Source organism: Lagopus leucura, unplaced genomic scaffold, assembly GCF_019238085.1.
Source record: "Lagopus leucura isolate 7727_CA_CO unplaced genomic scaffold, USGS_WTPT01 Super-Scaffold_100017, whole genome shotgun sequence".
Taxonomy (NCBI): Eukaryota; Metazoa; Chordata; class Aves; order Galliformes; family Phasianidae; genus Lagopus; species Lagopus leucura.
In genome coordinates this window covers 9,727,258-9,747,858 of record NW_024962271.1, presented here as the reverse complement: position 1 = coordinate 9,747,858, position 20,601 = coordinate 9,727,258, and the positions used below count along the sequence as shown (strand labels likewise).

At 39.6% G+C, this 20,601-nt stretch overlaps 1 protein-coding gene across 1 annotated transcript; it reads left to right on the top strand.

The window, feature by feature from the left end:
• The first annotated feature begins 1,395 nt into the window (after positions 1–1,395).
• SHCBP1 (SHC binding and spindle associated 1) lies at positions 1,396–15,969 on the top strand. The gene is made up of 13 exons (XM_042877145.1): positions 1,396–1,478; positions 1,858–2,028; positions 2,436–2,551; positions 4,238–4,446; positions 5,091–5,183; positions 7,560–7,793; positions 7,882–8,050; positions 9,267–9,387; positions 12,269–12,400; positions 13,218–13,336; positions 14,030–14,116; positions 14,464–14,605; positions 15,376–15,969. Exons 1-13 carry the CDS (start codon positions 1,409–1,411, stop codon positions 15,687–15,689), a joined length of 1,977 nt encoding a protein of 658 aa, XP_042733079.1. The 5' UTR covers positions 1,396–1,408; the 3' UTR covers positions 15,690–15,969.
• Positions 15,970–20,601: the final 4,632 nt, after the last annotated feature.

Here is a 20,601-nt window from a genome sequence, read left to right as displayed (position 1 = left end):
AGTCTTCAGCAGCCCTCAGCCGTGCAGCTTCTCTGAGCCAGGGTTGTGTGTTACAGCAGTCTTTGAGAAAGGCATTTTGATGTTGATGTTTAAGCCACCTGCATAGGGACTGCTGTGATGTGGCTGCCTGTGAGGTGCATGCTATCTTGATCCCCAGCCTGGATGAATTGCACACGTGGGATTTGTTTCACCATGGTGTTCCTTCCATTAAAAATCAGTGAAATATCAAAAGAGAACAAATTAATACTTTTTAATGCTAACATTTGGAAGCTAAGCAGGTTAATCATGTTGTTTGAGATCTAAGGCAGCCCTCTTGTGGCTGTTTCTGTTTTAAAGCAATTGTGGCATTAAAAAAAAAGCAAACAAAAGACAACAAAAAAACTCAACAGCAATTTAAATAGCCATTGTTTGGAGGAAAAATGGTGGCACGTCCAGGAGCAGCTGTGCAGAACACCATTCTACATGCCTGGCTCCAGCAGTGACAAAGCATGCTGTATGGAACATAACCTGTTCTGTCCCAAACCTGCGACATTGATCTTTTCCTTCTGAACTGCTTCCCACAGAGCTCTGCACATTCTTGCTGGAGCATCCTAACCTTTCTTGTCTATTGTTAGTTGCTGCCTGTCCTTAGCTCCTGTAGTGATGTCCAGTCGCCTCATCTCTGCTAAATACCCAATTATAAATACCCAATTGTAAAATACAAACATCTTCCAACTGCTTAGCTTAACCTTACTTACTTTGTTTGGAATTTAAACCTTACTGGACCTGTGGCAACTTTACTTTCAGAGTCTTTATCTGAATAGCCACAGTAGAATCTGCTCCAAAAGGACACAATCTGCTTCTAGCAGACACAACAGTAAGCAGGAGCAAGGTTTCAGCACGGAACGAGCCGTGTTGCTGCTGAGCATGAGGCTGCTGGGCAGTCTCATTTGCCACTATTTGAGGGTGAATTTGTTCATGCAGACAGGATAACAAAATTCTCTCTTTTATCAAAGAAGGTGTGTGTTCAAACTTGTACCAAATAGGGAATGGCACAACCTAAACCTGATGTACTTCCTACCACGGATAATTTGGCATCTGTGTAAGTTACCCTCCAGGCTGTGCAATATTTTGCTGGTATGTCTGCCAATGACATGAGAACTGGCTTACCGAGCACGTTCTGCCTGCCCTTTCCCTGCCAAGGAGCCATGTTTAATTGGCAGAAATCTGCGTTTGTGACTCCAGCATGGCTCTGCGCCCGGTTCCTCAGCCCAGGATCCTCCCAGTGAGCCCAGACCGCCGGCCCGCCCCGCAGCGCAGCGCAACGGCCCGCCCGCCGCCCGGCAGCCAATGGGGGCGGGCGCTGCCCGTGACGTCGGCGCGGCGAATTTGAAATTTGTGCGGGCTGAAGCGTAGCGGAGCGGGCGGTATGGCCGGAACGGGACTGCCGGGCGGGAGCGTCGCTGGGCTGCAGGAGGGCGCCGAGGAGGCGAAGCCAGGTGAGGTTCGAACGCCCTGGGGCGCGGGGGCTGCGGCTGCCGCTGCGGCGCGTGCGTTCGCGCAACCGTTTGCGCGAGGCGTTGCTGCCGCGGCTGCGGAATTCGGGCTCTGAGGAATAAATTCGCGTGCGTAGTGCAGGCACGGCCTGCCGGGATCTTTGGTAGCACTTCTGAAGGAGTACTTGAAGGTTAAAATCGCCTTATAATTTTCAGTGTATGAATTTCAGCGTTTTTGTGGTGCACTGCGAGATTTGTTAGGGAAAGCAGGCGTGTGACGGATCTCGGGCCGAGCAGGGGTTGTTTGGGAATAGAAGAGAGAGCGATGATTGCGTGGACCTGACGGCCTGTGGGGTTTGCTTTGTTCCCACTGCTCCCCCAGCTCCCACCCAGCAGGATGAGGACACCTGCAGCGATTATGGAAGCCGTGACAAGCCGGGCACTGCCCTGGGGAGGACTGTACCGGATGGGAGTGCGCTTTTTCCTGATATTTTTCGCACGGATCATCTTTTGTTTTATGAGCGATTTAAAGCTTACCAGGATTACATTTTGGGTAAGTGATTTTAGTAGGGAAAGAGTATGTGGCAAGGTTTCTTAAGACTTCTGCTCTAAGTGGAGTCAGTTCTGCCTGAAACGCTCACTCTTGATAGCGAGGACTGGAACACAGATGGGGTGTGTGCCATCAGTGCTGGGCTGTCTGCTGTCACCTCAGCTGATGGGCCCAGGAAGTAATGGCTTTAACATGAGTAAATGTGAAGGTGTGAAAGGAAAAGCGCTAATGCTGGGCCCTGTGCTTGGTTTTATTGATGTTATTAGAACTTTTCTGCGTGTGGTGAGACGCCTTGAGATAAAGCACAGACTCAGCAGCATTGCAGCTGAAACCTTCTGTGCTTTTCATTTTTCACTGAGGACTTTTCATTATTTTCTTACATAAATGCACTGCCTTCCTTTTCATTTTAGCTGACTGCAAAGCTTCTGAGGTGAAGGAATTTACAGCTGAGTACCTGGAGAAGGTCCTTGAGCCGTCGGGATGGCAGGCTGTTTGGCGCACTAATGTGTTTGAGGTCCTCGTGGAGGTAAATGGAATGTGGTTGTTCAGGCATTGGTCTCCCACTAATGTCATTTATCTCTCTGACAGGCAGGTCACTTTCTATGAGATTTATGAACTGCTAGAAAATAGTATGGTTTTTTGTATGTAATTGCCAATGAGGACTAAAGCAATAGGAATTTGTTTCAAAAAAATCCTTATTCTTGAACACCATTTTTGTACACTGCTGTGCTATCTATACCTAAAAGCCTGAGGTTGGAACCTGTAATCCAAATACTTGTATTGGGGACTGTTATGGCAGTGAGGCACTGCTGCTCAGAATGAGCTCTTCAGGGCTGCAGCAAGTCACAACTCCAGAAAATTATGCACTAGGTAGGCTTCCTATTTTTTTTTTTAAATTAATTAATTAATTTATTTATTTTGCTTTATCCCATAGTTCAACCTTGGAATTTAGCTGTCTATTACTTAAAGCTTACTTCTGCTTTTAAAATACAGCATTTTCAGTGAGACAGTTGAATTTTGTTTTCGAGACACAATTGTGGATAAACTGGTGTTGGTATCTTGAGAATAAGCTGCATCTAGTTCCATAAAGTTGCTGTGGTCAGTGTGTCATCTGTGGTTTTTAGTAGAGCACGATCGCTATTTGCGAGATAAATTTATCGGTGCTAAAGCAAAATATTTGTACAGTGTTCGTTTGCTGTGTGCTAGAGCACTGCATAATCACTTACCTTTTCTTGAGCTTCTCAAGAACTGGGCAAATAATTTTGAACCTCAGAGTGGCAATATAAAGCCTGAATGATGTCCCTGTGTGTAGCAAAAATACACCATATGGGTTAGTTTCATAGATCCTCTCTAGTGTCTGAATATTTCTTGGGAGGACTGCTTAAAAGGAAGCAACGTTCTCAAAGGGATCCTTGAAACAAGGAGGAGTCCAAGTTGGTATGGGTGCACTGTGAGGTTAAGCCTGGTGGGCACAGGAGGGATAAGTGCTTTGTCCAGAGCTGGCTGCTGGGGTAGTTTTCTCAGTCACCAGGCTGTGGTCACTTCTAAGTTCTTCCTATCATTAACATTCTTCTGTCTAATCGACTTTGATACTAACAGTAGCTCATGTAGACCTGCTGGAGGATTGCAGGTTTGGGATCTTTCTTTTTTAGGTCTACCAGTATCTGAGTCTTTCATATTTGTGCAAACCTGGGATGTTTAATCAAGCTGGAACTTGTATTACATGTTTTCAGAAGGGAGGAACTTCATCTTTTGATCTTTTCAGCAAAATTAGTGATAAAATAGTTTGCTGATGAACTCATGGGATGGTTTGTATCTTGTGGATGCTTTGAAGAATGAACCATAGAAGAGTCTAGGAAAACTGTGAGGCATGGATTTGTTTGAATCTGAAGATCCTATTTTTTGTGTTTTAAAACCAATTTGAGAAGCAATTTACTGGCCTTGGATAGGTGTTATGAGATTTTTTATTTTTTTTTTTTGAACCTGGTTTTGAATGTCAAAGAGATTACTCCAGATCTTTTGATTTTTAGGAGTTTATTTCTGGGATTATCGTTTCGTCTGACCAGATTGCTGTAATACGTACTGTGTGTTGATCTGTGTGGGTCAGCTGGCACTTAGTGAGGTCTGCTGGGTTGTGCACATCATGTGCACCTTCCTCAGCCGTTTCTGTGGTTCTGCATAGAGAAATTCTAAGAGCTATTCATTCCAACAGGTGGTTGATGTGGAGTACTCAGATCTGAAGGCAGTTGTGCAGCTCTGTGAGCCTTTCCTGTGCGAGTCACAGGTTAGCACCTTTACGTTGGAATGCATGCAGGAACTCTTGGAGCTGAAGGAGCGTCGGATACCGCTGCAGGAGCTGTGGGTTGTGTATGATGAGTCGGGAGAGTTTGATCAGACAGCACTAGCTGTGGAGCATGTCAGGTAGGAAACTGCTTTAAGGCTAATTCTTGTCTTGAGCAATTGCACTCTGGTTGTGTGCTGTCCTGAGTTCTTGTGGCTAGACTGGCATCCCCACGTGTCTAGCTTTCCACATTCAATATTATGACTGGTACCACGAAGGCTATGGGGAGAGGAAATGTGTTTGCCTTTGGTAGCTGAAGGCAGTCACACAAAAATGGGGTGTATTTATCTGAGAAGAGACTCTTTCTGCTGGCCATTGCTCAGTAGCAGAGACCTGAGCATGTATCATAGAGGTGGCAAACTTCTTGTGGAGAAGAAGAGCTTAGTGGAAAGATGCCTGGCCAAAACTGAATAATCAGAGAGCCACAGAATCTTGTGCAAGTCTTCTTTTTAAATCCAGATTATACTCGCTCAGTCTCTTGATGGAAGTCAGAAGGACTCGGGCTGTTATGGATTTTAATCCAAGAAATACAAATTAAAACTCTTCATATAAAAAACCAACTGTTGTGTCTACTAAATGGCTTATAGGAGGGTGATGTGGAATTGGAGAAAGAATGTTTTCATTTGCATTCTGTAACCTATTATGTCTGTATTTTTAGTGCCACTGTCTCTGCTTGTTTAAATGTGGCCTCTTTTGTGTTTAAAAGCTTACTTTGCTTCAAAAGGTTCTTCTACGAGTGCATCTGGAGGACCTGGGATGAGGAGGAGGAGGATGATTTTGATTACTTTGTGCGATGTGTGGAGCCTCGACTGAGACTGTAAGTGTAACAGTTCTTGTGTTAATGGGTGGGACCACAGGAAAGGGTGCTGTGGGAATAGTGGTATGCATAAATCTCCAAGGAATGTTTTCACTAGTGAATTAAAGCAAGCCTGTTCTAGTAGCAGCCACTGTCTGATGCTCTGTTTTGTTACAGAAGAGGGTACAACTGAAGTTGCTGCTTTATTTCTGAACCCTTGTGTTTTCCTGTAATCCCTAACCTCCCATCAGATGGCGCTCCAAATCCAGCTATTGCCTCCTTGGACTTGCAGGAGTGACTAATGTAACGCTATCTATAGCAGGCATGAAATGCTGTCATACCTTTAGGCATAGAATAGGAACCAGAATGGAACAGAATGTAAACAAAAACTCATAAATCATTTATACTGAAGAAGGATTATGTGCATTTCTGTTATCTGTGGGGTTAGCTGGCATTAGGTTTTCTGAAGGTGAGTTTTACTTTTTTAATGCCATCTGTCTATATGGAAATTGAGCAGTGCACGAGGACACAATCTGGTTACATGCTGGAGGGGGTTAAATAACCCAAGCACACTTCTGTTTTCAACATAGCATAACTGAGCATGAGTTTGTCATTCAGGTGCAAGTCTGCTATGATGCTTTGGAACTAAATCAGCTATTATTTACAGCTAACCCTGGAATGCTCTTCAGAATGTAGTGTGTGCTAGAATACAGTGTATAGCACAAGCTTTACAAAGGAAATTAGTATCATTACCTGTACTCTGAAGGTGGCTGTGGGTCTCTGTTTCTAACAGGACACAGTGAGTTTTGAGGATTCTGATATGCTTGGATTTCTAACAGATCATACAAATTAGAGGGAAATTAGAAATTGTAAATGTTTGTGAAGTGTTTATAGTGTGAGCTTGCAATGCATGGCTATTCTGTTGTTGAGGTTTTGGATCTTTATGAAGTCTTTGCATGGAATTAACCAGAATGCAATGGTATGCCAGGAGAGATTGTTTTCATCTGTGAATGACCTTAGAGTTGGTTTATTTGGGATCCAAAATGTTTTAAAAAAAAAAAAAAAACACCAAAAACTTCAAGTAGACGTTATCTTTTTTCCCACACTGCTTAATGCGAAGTCTCTCCTCCAAACTATGTTGATGTGAGTGCCATCCTGTGTTGTGATTGAAGTCCTCATGTGTTGACTCTAAAGCTGCATGGAAACATGTGATGCTTTAAACTTTACAGATCTCTGGTGTGCACTCTTTCAATCAGAACCGATAAATTCATGTGTGGTGGTAGGATGTAATACTGTTTTTTTTGAGGCAAGTAATATGAATTGTTTAATTGAAGCTTGGGAAAAAAAAAATCAAGATCAAGTTTTATGCATTTTCATAGTGACCAGCCCTAAAATGAAGTATGCATTTCAGGACCAACCTACATTTAACTCTTAGTTTCCATCTAATATTTTATTTCTACATTGCTATAAATCCTTTTTTTCATTTAATCATGCTGCGTTAACTTTCTGCTGCCTCTGATTGCATTGCCAAAATCTTGTGAGTCTTTTTCTTTATATCCTTTTTATTGTAACTGCATACTTATTTACTTCTCTGATTATAGTTTTTTTTTCTTGCTCTTTTCTGAATTAAATGCACCACTTAAAAATAATCTTTTGAACTTTGAAGATTTGCCCTTATTTCATTCCGCCTCTTCAGCAGAGTTATTTATGCTGTGTTAAGTTGGTTCTCTACAAAAATGAAAATATTAAGTCTTGTTTTGTTTCATGTTATTAATTATTGTCCAGCATTTCTTTTTCTTTTTTAGTGACTGTGATAAGTTCTATGTGACTGCGTGGCACTGTCTAGTTGGCAAATATCTTAATCTTAACGCAACTTCAGGCTGGCATTTTCTACCCTGTAATTTCATTTGTAGAAGATACTTCTGGGGTGACACAAAATTTCCTGTGCAGTACTTTCACATCTTCATCTCGTGCAGATACTGCCTTATTTGTTTCTGGGATTTTGTCCAGGTTATTGTTTAGGTTGCTGCTGATACACACTTCACATTATGGGCTTATTCTTGTTGTTTAGACATAGCTTTCTCAGGCTTTCCAATAAATGCTTGAGAAGTAGGCTAATTTTGATTTCTAATGGATTTAGGAGTTGCTTTTTTTTTTTTTTGTAACTGTACCATTTCTTTTAGAATATGTTTCATATAATTGTTACCTATATGCCATGAGAGATCATTTAGAGAAGTAAGTAAATATTTGTATGTTCTGAGGGTTTTGGTTTGATGCAGACTGCAAAGAATTTTAACTTCAGTACTAATACAGGGCGTCTCAGATTCTCTCTGGGTTTGTATTTGATCTTTCAAAATTGGAAATGAAAGTATGCTGATCTCTGGCTCTGAATTGCAGGCATTATGACATCCTCGAGCACCGTGTGCCTTCTGGTCTTGTTGCTGATTACCACAGCTACTTGTCTCAATGTGAAGAGCTCTACAGGAAGTTTTTAAATGTGAGGAACAACATATCAAGCAGTGATTCAGACTCTGAAATGGAAAATGTCTCCATGGTGGAGGGATTAAAGTTGTATGAGAAAATAGAGCACTTGAAACAAAAACTAAAACTAATTGAGAATCCTCTGCTGAGGTACTTAGCGGGTTTAATGGAAGGGGAGCCCTGATGGGGAAACCATGTGTAGAATGTTCTTCACTGAAGGCTTTGTTCCTTGTTCTAGGTATGTATTTGGTTACCAAAAATACAGTGGTCTCCAAGCTAAAGGGCAGAGACCAACAGGTATCAAGATCACTCATGTTGTGTCCGCAACTGTGATGGCGAGTCTCTTGCAGTCTTTGATAAGGGACAGACTTTGCCCTGAGTCTTGTGGTGAAGAACTAGAAATACAGGTAAAGTAACAGCAATTCCCTGCTCACCCATGATTTTGTCTACTCAAGAAACAATACAAAAGAATCGTGTACATGAAAGACGATACACTTGTACAGTACCATTTTTGAGTCTGAAAACACCACTGTAATTTAATAAGACAAAGTTGCAAGTAATTTCTCTTAATTTGTTTGCTGAGTAATCTGTGTGAGCAGTTTCCTTCCAACGTGTAAGAAATAAACCTGTAATAAATGTGCAAAGGAGTAATACTCTAATATTAGATAGCTCTGTATTTTGAGTTGCTGATAACAATTTAAGGTTTCAAGAAGGAAATGCCATTCTATTGCTATGGTTCTGCATAGGAAACTTGCTTAGGAAACTTATTTAGAGCAATTATTTAGTGACTTCAGCTAGGATTTTTAGCACTTCAGCATAGTCTGTCAAACAGAATAGTCTGTAGTCCTTGGGCCCAAATGAAATTGCTTACTGTATTCTAATCATGTTCATGAATTGCAGGTGGGCAAAGCAGACCCAAACAGAGCATTCCCTATTAACTCTGGGGATATAAATCAGATTTTCTCACTTGGCAGTTGAGTAATTTTCACAGTGCTTGCCCTAGAATTTGCCAGGACGCAATAAACTCGAAGTTTTTCTGTACTATTTGTTTCCTGTTATGTGGAATTGCTCAGAGGATATCAGCCTGCACTTTTCAGGTACTGAGGTCTTTTTTTTAGGGAAAAGAACCATGAGGACCTACTATTTGCCACTGTGATGTCTGAACTCTGTTCTGGAGTGACTTGCTTAGAAATAGGGTTCAGCATGTTTGGACCGACTCAAATCTTATTGCTGAGTTCTTTGTTTTTATTGACTTTTCTTTCCCGTCTGCTATGTGCTGCTTCATGTAATTCATGGCAAGTCACTTGAAACAGAATTCACATGTTGGCCTGAAACCCAGGCCATACTGAAACCTGCTTTCCAGTGCATATCCTCTTCAGTCTGCCACTGCCCCAGATTTCTCATGGGATGGACGTAACACAAAGGAATGCTTTAAGGCTGTTTTTGTCTAGAGTGCTATGATTGTGGAATTCCAAGTAGAAACGGCCTGTTACTGGTGCCGTTATAAAGGATTTCTTTCAGGCAAAGGCAGCAACGTTTAATTAAAGAACAAATTTAAGGGCATAAATATGCCTATTTTATAGCATTTTTTCAGGAGTTGATTATGTTGTTTGTCTCTTACAGTTCCACAATGATCCGCTGGCAGCTGTAAATGCTTGTTATGAAGGAGACACAGTCATCATCTGTCCTGGTCATTATGTTGTGGATGGCGTGTTCTGCATTGCTGATTCTATTGAAATGGAAGGTAGAAAGCTTGCTGAGAGAGTCCAGGGTCCTAAACTAGCTATGCACAAAGATTTTTTTTTTTTTTAATTTGGAGAAGCTTGACTTGGGTATTTGCTTTTTACTTTGGAGTACTTTCCTGTTTCTGCTTGTAGGGCTGCCTGTGGTGTATGGTGTTCTATTAACAACAGTTATTCCTGCAAATAAGCTTAAAGTTTTGCTGATGAATAGTGAATTTGCTGTTTTCTTCTGTTTGACTGAATTATATAGGTACTACATCTAGTACTGTTACCTATGGATCTAGATTTTGTACCTGTATCTGTATCCAGCAGAAACACGATTGTATGTTTTTACATCTGACAAGCATAGATCATTCTGAGAAGCTTCATTTTGAGTACTTAGTGGAGGTTCTTGTTGTCCTTTGCATTCTCACAGACCTAATGCACTTCATAGAGGTGGTCTGAGACTCACTGCCAGATAGCACTCATCAATACAGAGGGGAAAAAGCCAAGTTCTGTCAACTCAGTTTATGGTATTTGTTGTGCCAGCTGTGCGTATGGGCTGCTGATGTAAATCTGTGCATTATGTGATGTACCTAGATAGAAAGAGCTATTGATTTAGTCTCTGTTCTGTAGAAGTGGACACACCATATGTGATTCTATTTTTCTCTCCAAGTATTTGTTTCAAATACTCCTGCATTGTCTAGGTTATGCTACTGTCTTTTCCTCATAATTCTTAGTTTCCCAGTGCAATTTCTCTGCTTCAGGCTTGCATGCTGCTGTAACGTAATAGTCTGTGTATCACCGGGGCTTGTGCAGCTGTTCATGTTCTTCTTCGGCTGTAGTTTTATCTTGTCAAAACTTCATTATGGGAAAGGCTGGGAATTTAATTTCCTGCTGCTTGGGACTGTATTTTCCTTGCCCTTCTCTTATGAATATCACTTTCTCTTTTGCTCTTCTCTTGTATGATTTATATAGAGTTGTGTGCTGGTGGACAGTGGTGGTTAAAGGACTTCAAACTGCTTGATTTGCTTGCAAAAATTGATTTGTTCTAAAATTGTGTGGACTGGAGTTTATGACAACTTCTCTCATACTTTTGAGGAAACAGTAATGCAAATGGTGAAATAGCACTCCCATTAAAGAATGAGGTATGCTATATTAAGAAGCAAGGCATGTAAATGTGTCTTTAGTACAAACTGCACTCTGAATAATGAATATGTCAGGGTACTTAATCTTCTTATATGGACTTCTGTTAAAGAAGTTTTTATAGCAGTAATAGCAGCTGAAAACATTTGAAGTAGGAGCATCAAGAAAGAAGTTGCTGGCACTAATCTGAGTGGCTGGATATAGCTGCAATGAAGTTGTGACTCATCAAAGATATGATATTGCTTTGCTTAGTAGTGGTGGTATTTTTTTCCATGCATGTGCAAACCAGTGCTGTGGTTGAAAGTGTGAGGAAAAGAAATACTTCAGAGGACTGGGGAAGGTTAAAGCTGTAACACAGGAAATTATATTAAGGACAACTTAATCACTTGGTGAAGGTATGCAGCAAAGGTACCAAATAACTTTGCAGCTTGTACAATAGTTGAAGTTGGAAGAGAAGCTGAACATCGATCCTAATACCTGTGATCAGAGTTATGGGATGACAGTTGCTGTTAGCTCCTGTAAAGTTGCTTAACAGGGTGTACAACCTTGAGCTAGCTATGTATTGAACAGTGCTTGATGGCAGGTGAATCAATTTCTCTCTATTCCTTATCTTTTAAACAGCTTCTTTACTGCTAGAGCTGCTGCTTTGTAGGTGAGGCAGGCGAAAAGCTTGGTTAGAAGATCTTTGGGTAGTTTGGACAATTTTTCTTAAAACTCTTGCCATGAATGATAAACAACCTCATTCTTTGGGGTATATAGCTAAACAGGATCTGCCTCTTGAAGTCCCAGGGTGCACTTTCTTTCCATACTGAAGTAAACTGCCCCTTGCTACCTCCTCTCCAGGAACCATAGAAAAAGATTACTAGCTATTGTAGTGTGCTGAAGTATCACCAAACTGCCTTCAGTTGCTGTCTCTAAAACTTTCTCTCAGCTCTTGTTCAGAAGCTTTTTTTCAACCTTTCTACTTGCACATTATTTATTTATGTACTTGGTTAAAAGCTAGCATCCTGTATGGGCACTTCTTATCTAAGCTTTTTTGCGTGTTCAGAAAATGATAGGACTCATACTGCTTTAATAGATGTTGCATTATTGCTTTCCTTATCATGATTCTTGCCAGTGACAAGCAATAGAAGCTTTACATGCTCATAAATTTCCCTTTGGGTGTTTGAATGCTGACAAGTGTGGATGGCTTTAGTAAATCAGTGGTGGCATAGGCTTTTGAAAGTTCCTTTTTAATCTGGAAGTCCATATAACACATAACACAGGAACGTGTTTTGACCCAGGTTTCATTCAAACAGTAAAGCTGAGTGAAACTTAGGACTATAGCATGAATTCCTTTTGTTTCCTTGCACTGTGGTAGTGACTGCTTCCTCAGAGCCCCAGCTTGCTCTGCTGTGCTCATCCGTTTTGAAAGCCAACTGCAGGTTCTCATGTGGCCTTTGTTACTGTACCTCCCTCCAGAGTATTGCAGCCTTGGGGAGTGAGGACTTGGATCTCAGTGAATGTGATCTCTGTTACACATCTGTTCAACTGGCAAAAATAATTTGGCATTTGGTGTCATTCAAAGAGGGTGATTTGGAATTCTGGGTGATTTAATTCATTGGACTGTAGTGCAGAAGGGTGTAAGTTGAGGCTTGGCCAATGGGTAGAAAACTATTTGAGATTATCGAACCTCAAGTTCTAAATCCTCTTATTTGATGTGAATATCTGCCTGTGATTGTTACCAGTTGCTCATCAAACTTTCACCCCTGCTTTAAGGCTATGGCCTGCCAGATGACATTGTGATAGAAAAGCAAGGGAAAGGAGACAACTTCGTGGACTGTACAGGAGCCAATATAAAGATCTCCAATTTGAAGTTGGTGCAACATGATGCTGTGGAAGGGATTTTAAGTAAGTATAAAACCACTTTAATGTTCTTATGAGTCTTCTGTGACTTTCTTTTCATTTTTTTAAATGAATCCAGTACACAGAGCTTACTGGTTTTAACTTTCAAGCTGTTGTAGCACTCAGGCTTAACTTTTGGGTAAGATAACCTTGGATGAGATAACTTGACCTCTCTGCTCTTGGGTTTTGCAGCAGTAGGTCAGGTTTCAGTGTGTCAGGCTGCGTGGAAAAGGAAATAATTTCTCATGCTACAAAGAACTCCCAACACTTGACAGCTCTTTGCTGAGGGTTGATATGGACTTCAGAAGTAGCACAGACCTTTGTTTTCTGACAGCACACTTAAACTGAAACTCAGAGAATCCCAAATTGTATCCATTGAGTTTGGCCATGGCTGTTTCTCTTTGTAGAAGGTATTAATTAATACTTAGCCTTGGCAAGCATTTGTTTTAAAACATGTTTTGTTAACACCTGTATATATGTATCTAATAACTTATTAATACAAAAGACTTTTTAGAAGGTTAAAAAAAAAACAAAAAAAAAAACTGCTGGCACTAGAAAAACAAACAGTGACTAACCAAACAAAAAAAAAACTTCAAGGCAAATCCTTTGATTAGTGCTCATTTGTAGTGTACCTGCTTATCCTGACAAAATACCATGAGCTCAAACTATGCCTGAGCAAATCAGTAAAACTTGCATAAGATGTTATTTAAATGGTCATTTTGACATACTGTAAAAAATATTGTGAATCTATCTACCTGTAGGTTTGCTTTTGCATGTATGATTCATTTAACAGTGTTTGTTGTGTGTGTGTGTGTGTATGTAGATGTTCATCAAGGGAAAACAACTTTAGAGAATTGTGTATTACAGTGTGAAACTACAGGCATAACTGTACGAACTTCAGCTGAACTATTAATGAAGAACTCAGATCTGTATGGTGCCAAGGTAGGAAATAGCCAGTTAAAAATTTGTTTATAAATTTCAATAGAGTTGTACTAGGCAGGGATACTCTCAGTGAAGGGGTGGTTTCTTTCCCTCTTGTGAGAATCTTTACAGGTTATCTTGAACATCTGTGTGTTACATTAAGAGATTGTTCCCAGGGATCTTATGGTCTTCAGTAGTACCCAATGAAGTATCTCGTGCAGGGGCTATCTATGAAACAGTGATTACTGCATTGTTGAACTGATTCATGTCCTGCTGTATCTTTAAGGTGATTTTCTGTGTTGGTTTTTTTTTCCCCCTGCCTATAAATAACTCATTAATCCTAGTTTGGCAAATTAAGTGACCTTATCCTTCTGACAGATATGATATGATATCCTTCTGACAGAATTGAACTCCTATTAGCACACTTGGGAGGATGATAGGGCTTTGAATGTTGAGGTGGATGTCTAAAGAGCAAGAAAGCAATAAAAGGATGCATAGTCGTTCTTTGCTAGTAATTTTATAGACTAGCAACAGTAGCATTACTTGTGGGACTTCCATGTTTGATACTGCTGTTCAAGTTAACAGAGCTGTGAAGCTTCACAGCTGGAGTGGTGCAGATAAATGAATGAGCACCAAGATCAACCATGGAGATGTCATGCCAAATTGTCAGCATTCCTGAACTATTTGTGAACTGCAGTGGGTTTTGTCTCGTAGGGTGCTGGTGTGGAAATATACCCAGGTAGTACGTGCACCTTGTTGGACAACGGCATACACCACTGCAAGGAGGGAATACTCATAAAGGTCAGTTGAAGGCAGAATGCACTTTTTTCTTCAACTTAATAGCACACAAACTTATAGCTGTCAGAATTGGTGCAGATAACTTGTGTTTAGCTTGACTTATAACCATGCTTTCTGATAGTGGAACTCTTATGTATTACAACTTATGATGGTGGTACTTGTTTGCCTTGGGTTGGTACAATGAAGCAATGTTTTGTTTCTTATTTGCCAGAAAGAGATCTTTTGCAGTATTACTTGCATACACTGAAAACATTCTAGCCAATGCAGAGAGCTAATTCTGTCTAAAAGTGAAATGATTTGCATCCCATTGGGTGGACATAACAAGTTGGATTTCTATTTCCTTTCTATAGAATTTCTTAGATGAACATTATGACATCCCCAAAATAAGCATGGCCAATAATGTGATCCATAATAATGAAGGATATGGTGTGGTCCTGGTAAAACCAACTGTTGCTTCTGATGTAAAGGATGCTTCAGCAGAAGGAACAACAGGTATCTTTCTCTCACTTCATAGAAGTAAATAATAAAAAAAGAAACAAAAACGCTTAAGCCTAGTGTACACAAGTTTTTTTGAATTCCATAACTAGGAAGTGAGTCTTTCAAAAACTTCTTACAATGTCTGTTTTGATTTAGTTGGAATGTATCTCTGTAACTATCAGAACAATGAAATTTCCTGAATTAGACTTCCTGCAGGTAAATACTGTAAATATCTGTGCTCTGTGCTATGTGTACACTTAGATTATTTTTTTTTTTAAGTCCTTAAGCATCTAATCTATACTTCCCACTAAGCAAAGCCTGTATAACTACCTCAATCTTACAGAAACAAGAGTGTTGATCAGCAAGAAAGCAGATGTGACTTCTGTTATAGCTCTTCTGGTTCTTAGTTCTCTGCTCCATTTTTCCTTTCAGCACTAGAGCTGAGACGTGCTGGTTAGCACAGTCTTGCAGCACAGTTGTTGTTTTCTGCAGTAAATAAAATGTGACAATTGTATTTCTCTTCATATGTCTTATTTGAGAACTGCCAGTCGCAAGTATGGTATGTAAACACAGTCTAATATCACTGTTACTTGGTAGCTTGAAGTCCTTTTGAGAGGAAACCTTTTCATATGCTGTATTTGACATGTATGGTTGTCACTAAACAACTACCCAAATGTGTGGGGTATGCAAATGTTACAATTGAAGAAGACTTCATTCTGGTAGTTTTAACTGATTTGGATATTTTGCATGCTTGGCAATGATGTTCTCATTGTTCCCTGATCTAGGGGATGCACAGTCTACCCAGTCAAGTGATGAGAGAGCACATGTAGAGGGCTTCAGACAAGAACAACTACCTGAGTGTGTAGCTGATGAATTGGAGCTTTATAAGCAAGCTGAGATTTCTGAAGGCAATCATGAAATTGTAAGTGAACTTGGTGCTGCTTCTGCAAAGAAGAGTCAGATGCACAGGAAAAGGCTGAGTGAACTGGGAATCACAGAAGCTGACGACAACTTAATGTCACAGGAGATGTTTGTTTCTATTGTGGGCAATCAGTTCAAATGGAATGGCAAAGGAAGTTTTGGTACTTTTCTCTTCTGACAGTCCTGATTCCTAGTGGCATTGTAATAAGATTTGCACAAGCTGTTTTTTTCACTGCTACTTTCTGAGGAGGTAACTTCCACCAGCTTTCCATAATGTTAGTAAAATATTTATTAATTATATATATATATACACACACATATATGCAGCATGTGAAAACAACTTTCTTTGTGCAAGCATGGGCAATGCTGGTAGAAAAGAGAACTGTGCTAATCTATGGACTTGCTCTTTGCTAGCTGTCATTTTTTGTTGTTTTTTTTTCTTCTTTTTGGTATATTTATTTAACTCCTTTGGTTCTTTTTTAACATATAAATAAATCTTTCTACAAACAAAAAGTTTGTCATGGAAGAATGGAAAACAGCTACTCAGCAATTGGTGGTACATCTTCCTCCATAGTATTTTTTAAAGTGCTGTTAGCCTCTACATCCCTCCTGTAAGAGAATGATAGACTTAGTTTTGTGTGCCAAACAGAAGCTGGTGAACTGTTGCATGAAATGTAGTAGTTGGCTGCCGTGCTTTGCTTTAAGAATTTTTTAGAGAAATTGGCATCTGGAAGGATAGCATCGTTCAGTCTTCTTTGGAAATAAGCTGGCACGCAGCAGCAGCTGCCACTGCCTGTGTACCTTTGACATAAGGAGGGATGGTGTCTAACTAAAACTCTGAATAAGAAATAAAAACAGATGTTTCTATGGTTAGTGTTATTCTACTATATCTTTCAGCACATTATTCTAAAATGTTTGAAACTCCTATGCCACATATAGCAGCAGATCTCTTGGAAATAAAAGGGAAACTAAAAAGGAAAAAAACCAAGAGCTTTGCATGAGATCTCATCAGCATACAGCTATGGAGCATTTGGTTAAAAAAAAAAGAAAAAAAAAAAAGCATTTCAGTGACTCACCATTCATTACAAATTAACTGGAGATGAAATTTGGCTGAACTGCCTGCCCCAGGACTCTGCCTTTTCAGTGCTTCTCATTCCTTATAAATATAAATCCAAATACCTTATTTAAGCTTATATTGCCTTCGGGAGTTGTATTTCCATACATCAGTTCAAAACCAGTTCTACATGTTTAAAAAACAATAAAAAATCCCAAGTGATTCAAGGTGGTGCTGTAAAACACAGGATGGTGTTGAGAAGAAGGAAGGTGCCAGCAAGAGAATTTCGGAATAACTTCTGCAAGTAACTTAGCAAGTATATACCTTCCCTTGCACTGTAGAGGGTTGCTTAAGGTGGAGATGAGTTGTCTACTCCAGGTTTTTCACTCCACCCACTTCTGAAACTTCAGTGGGAATCAAAATTCTCTTGAGTCTATAACTTGTTTTAGTGTGAGCAATAGGTAGAAAGGAAAAGAGAAAAGTGTATCTTAAAAGCATTTTTTTCCTGCTTTTTTTTTTTTTTTTTTTTTTTTTTTTAACATGACCTGCAGCATTAATTGCAGCTTTCCTATCCCCCTGCTGTTTTTGTTCTGCTCAGTGCACTTGACTTCAGGACTGTGCTTTTGAGTTTTAATGAGCCTGAATGCCATTACAACATCTTAACATGCACAAGACAATAAATGTTTGCAGTTTAGTGGCTGTAACAAAATACTTAACTCAAGTGAAATCCCACTACTTGTACTGACAGTGGTGATCTTATGGGATTTATCATGTCATGTGTGATGTTTAGTGCTTTGATGTTATACTTTTAATTCCTGAGTGCAATCCTAATTAACGGTCTAGAGCTGAAAACTGATTTTGTGGTTTTGTAGTGAGCTGTCTTTGTGATATGTAGGTAGCATTTCTTTCTCTTGTAATTAATTTTAAAGCTGGCTTCTGTTGACAACTTTTGAGTTCCCTTTTTATGTTCAGCTTAAAGTTTATGAAGGCAGAAATTAAAATATTCTTTTTCAATGTCACCATTTTTTTTGGTCTGTTCCTGTGCCATGTGCCAGTGGTATGCTGCTGTATGGGTTGTCAGCAGGTGAGGAAGCAACATATGAAAAATAAGATTTTATGCAGGAATTCTGTTATTAAATTGTGGCTTAATTCTTGATGACATTAGAGCTTTGAAGGACCAAACTTCCAATTGAGCCATGCCCTTTTTGTGGAGTTTGGCCTTACCACTGTTTTCTACTTCAGCACGTTCATCTTCAGTTCAGGCTGTTGTTTCTTCAAGCTGTAATCCTAACCAGTAATTTTATCTGTCTTTAGCACATTATGTGCTTGTATGCTCTTTCTTTATTCACTTTTGTGCTTCTTTCAAGGCTGTGCTGTCACTTTCTTGCCAGCTTTCAGTTGTAGATAAAATAGTGAATTGAATACGTCACAGAAGCAGTTAGTGCATCGATCTGTCTGCAGTAAGGGGTATGGCCATAGGCTGCCACACATTCAGATGGTACTGTGGAACAGGGAGGATGATTTCACAGATTCGTGCTTCTCTTCTAGTGTTTTGTTTGTTTGTTTTTTTCCTCTCAGAAAGGAAAAGAAAGCGACAAAACCTCTTTTGGAAAGTGATGTTTAATTCTGTTTCACAAATATTTTTGCTCTACCTGTCCTCTGAGCTGCCTGACTGCCTCAGACAGTATTTTTCATGTTTCACAATAAGAAAATAAAATCAGTTCAGCATGTCCTGTGATATTTCCTGTCCGGTTTTCCTCTGGCCCTGTTTAGCAGTGCTGTGCCTTCCTGCTTCGCAAGGTCCTTGGGCAACAGCCAGTTCTGCACTCTGCTTTCCCCTTTTTCAAATACAGGGTTTTCTTGTAAAGCACTCCTGCGGGCTGGATTTGATGATGCTGTCTCTCTAAAGTTCCCCTCTGAAGCACTATTCTGTTCTTCTCTAAGGCATTATAATACAGCACAAAAGGCAAAAGGAATTTTATTTTTCTTACATGAGTTGAAATCAACTAATGCTGTTCTGCTGTCTCACAACCAGAAGATATCTGCAGGCCTCAGAGCGCTCCTGAGTGAAACTACAGCTTGTGCAATGTGGGCCAGGAAACCAAACTGAATTTATTGTATCTGCTTGTAATAAGCTGAATGGTTTTTAAGCATGCCCATGTGAAAGTGTTGAAGGAAATTTAATCTTGAAGTTACTTGTGACCCTTGGCTTTTTTTCCTTCATCAAGTTTTTAGTTTTCTAAGAGCAATATAAATGCATCAAGTTAGAGTTGTATATGAACTGTATATAAAATAAAAAAAAAAAACAGGGCAAGGATCTAAGCTGTCATTCACCACCAGGAACAGAAGAGTGTGTGTGTGTGTGTGTGCATGTGTGTAGAAGTAACCAGCAAGTTCTGAAAGAGAGAGAGAGTCTGTGTGATACATCTTCTATTTTCCCACAGGCAGGGAGCTGTGGGAATGCACCCAAAGGTGATTACTGCTGCTCTGCTGAGTTACTGACTATGTGAACTAACTGAACACCACAGATTCTTTTAAATTTAAGAGAAAGCTGTTACTTTAGGGTTTTTTGTTTGTTTTTGTTTTTTGGTATACTTTAGCTGGCAGACTAAATCCTTAATTCTTCATTTTGAATCATATGTTCACTCTGAATGTTTCATGCTGTGTCATTAAAAAAAAAAAAAAGCATTTTGTTTGTGTGGTATTTGTTATGGTAAGAATCTAATAATCTTCAACTCCTTTTTTTTTTTTTTTTTTTTAAAGCAAATATAAAGAAAAGTGCAATAAAATGTATCCAGAATCCACTGGATTTAGTGGCAGTTGGTTCTACAAGGCAGGCAGTGTATGATGTTGACAATACATCTGAGTACGTGATAATAGGCACCAAAAGCAAGGCAGAAATGCAGAAAAAGAGGAAGGTATTGCAAGCCCTGATTGTGAATTGCAAAGCAGCCTAGGAGTGCATGCCATCCTTTCCTTGCCTCTGAGTGTTGATATTTGACTCTGGGGGTGGACAGAACTCCTGATAAGAGTTCTCTTTAAGTACATTCTTTTTAGACTTGTTTGATATATTGGGATGAAACGCAGAAAACTTTGGCCTTAAAATGGAAGGGTAGGAATTATTGTATTTTTTTCTCTTCTGCCTTTCTTTTGATCTTTAAAGTACTTCGTGCTGCCTGATCAAGGAGAAACTTGCTGCACGACACATGATTACATCAAGTATGTACCCTTCTAATGCATCTTACACTCCATTTCTGTTCTTAGGGTGATTTTTGTGGACAACCATGTTTTTGTTTTTGGTGTTGTATCCTGTAGCACCACACTGCTTTTCAACTGTGAAGCTCTGCCTTGTCTTTGGATATGAAACAAGCCTGTAACTGGCTTGCGGTGGGTGGTAGGTTCTTGATGATTTTAATTAAAATTATTAATTTCAGAAAGCAGCTGAAATAACCAGACTTAGGTTGTTATACCTGGGTATCTGTACATGGGCACTCCATTATAGTAATTCTTATACTGGCTCTTCATCTTATACCAGGCTTACTGTAGCTGTTTGCTGAACAGTGAAATGCTGAAGTAAATGATTCTTCCACTGTTTAAATTGCTATTTCTTCCCAGTCAATAAAGAATTTGCTCAAAAGTGTGAACATGAATTTTTGTTTTTACCATTCAGTACATGAAGTGTTTTTATTCCTACTGACAAAGCAATTTCAGCATTTTAATGAATGGTAAATGCTATTGTTTGAGAGTGTTACTTTCCTGTTTTCAAGTTTGAACATCCTATACATCCTATGTATCTCTCGGAAGAGAGATTGAGCATTTGCTGAGCATAATTTGAATAACTGATAATTATTTTGGTAGTGCTACACAGAGTTTTCCTGTATTGCTATTATAGTGGGAAATCTTGTCTTAAATGACTTTAATGTTATGGGGTAATTATAGGGAAGGTGTGGAGCGAGTTATCTTTCACTTTGATAAATGTATGCTATAGTAATAAAATGTTGTGATAGGAATCTCACTGAGACTGATAATCTGTAGA

Bases quoted from the DNA above. Each gene is read 5' to 3' on its own strand.
- SHCBP1 (XM_042877145.1), top strand. From the start codon at position 1,409: ATGGCCGGAACGGGACTGCCGGGCGGGAGCGTCGCTGGGCTGCAGGAG. The intron at 5,184-7,559 runs GTAAGTGTAACA...TCTGAATTGCAG, and splicing joins GTGGAGCCTCGACTGAGACT to GCATTATGACATCCTCGAGC. The intron at 8,051-9,266 runs GTAAAGTAACAG...TGTCTCTTACAG, and splicing joins GTGAAGAACTAGAAATACAG to TTCCACAATGATCCGCTGGC.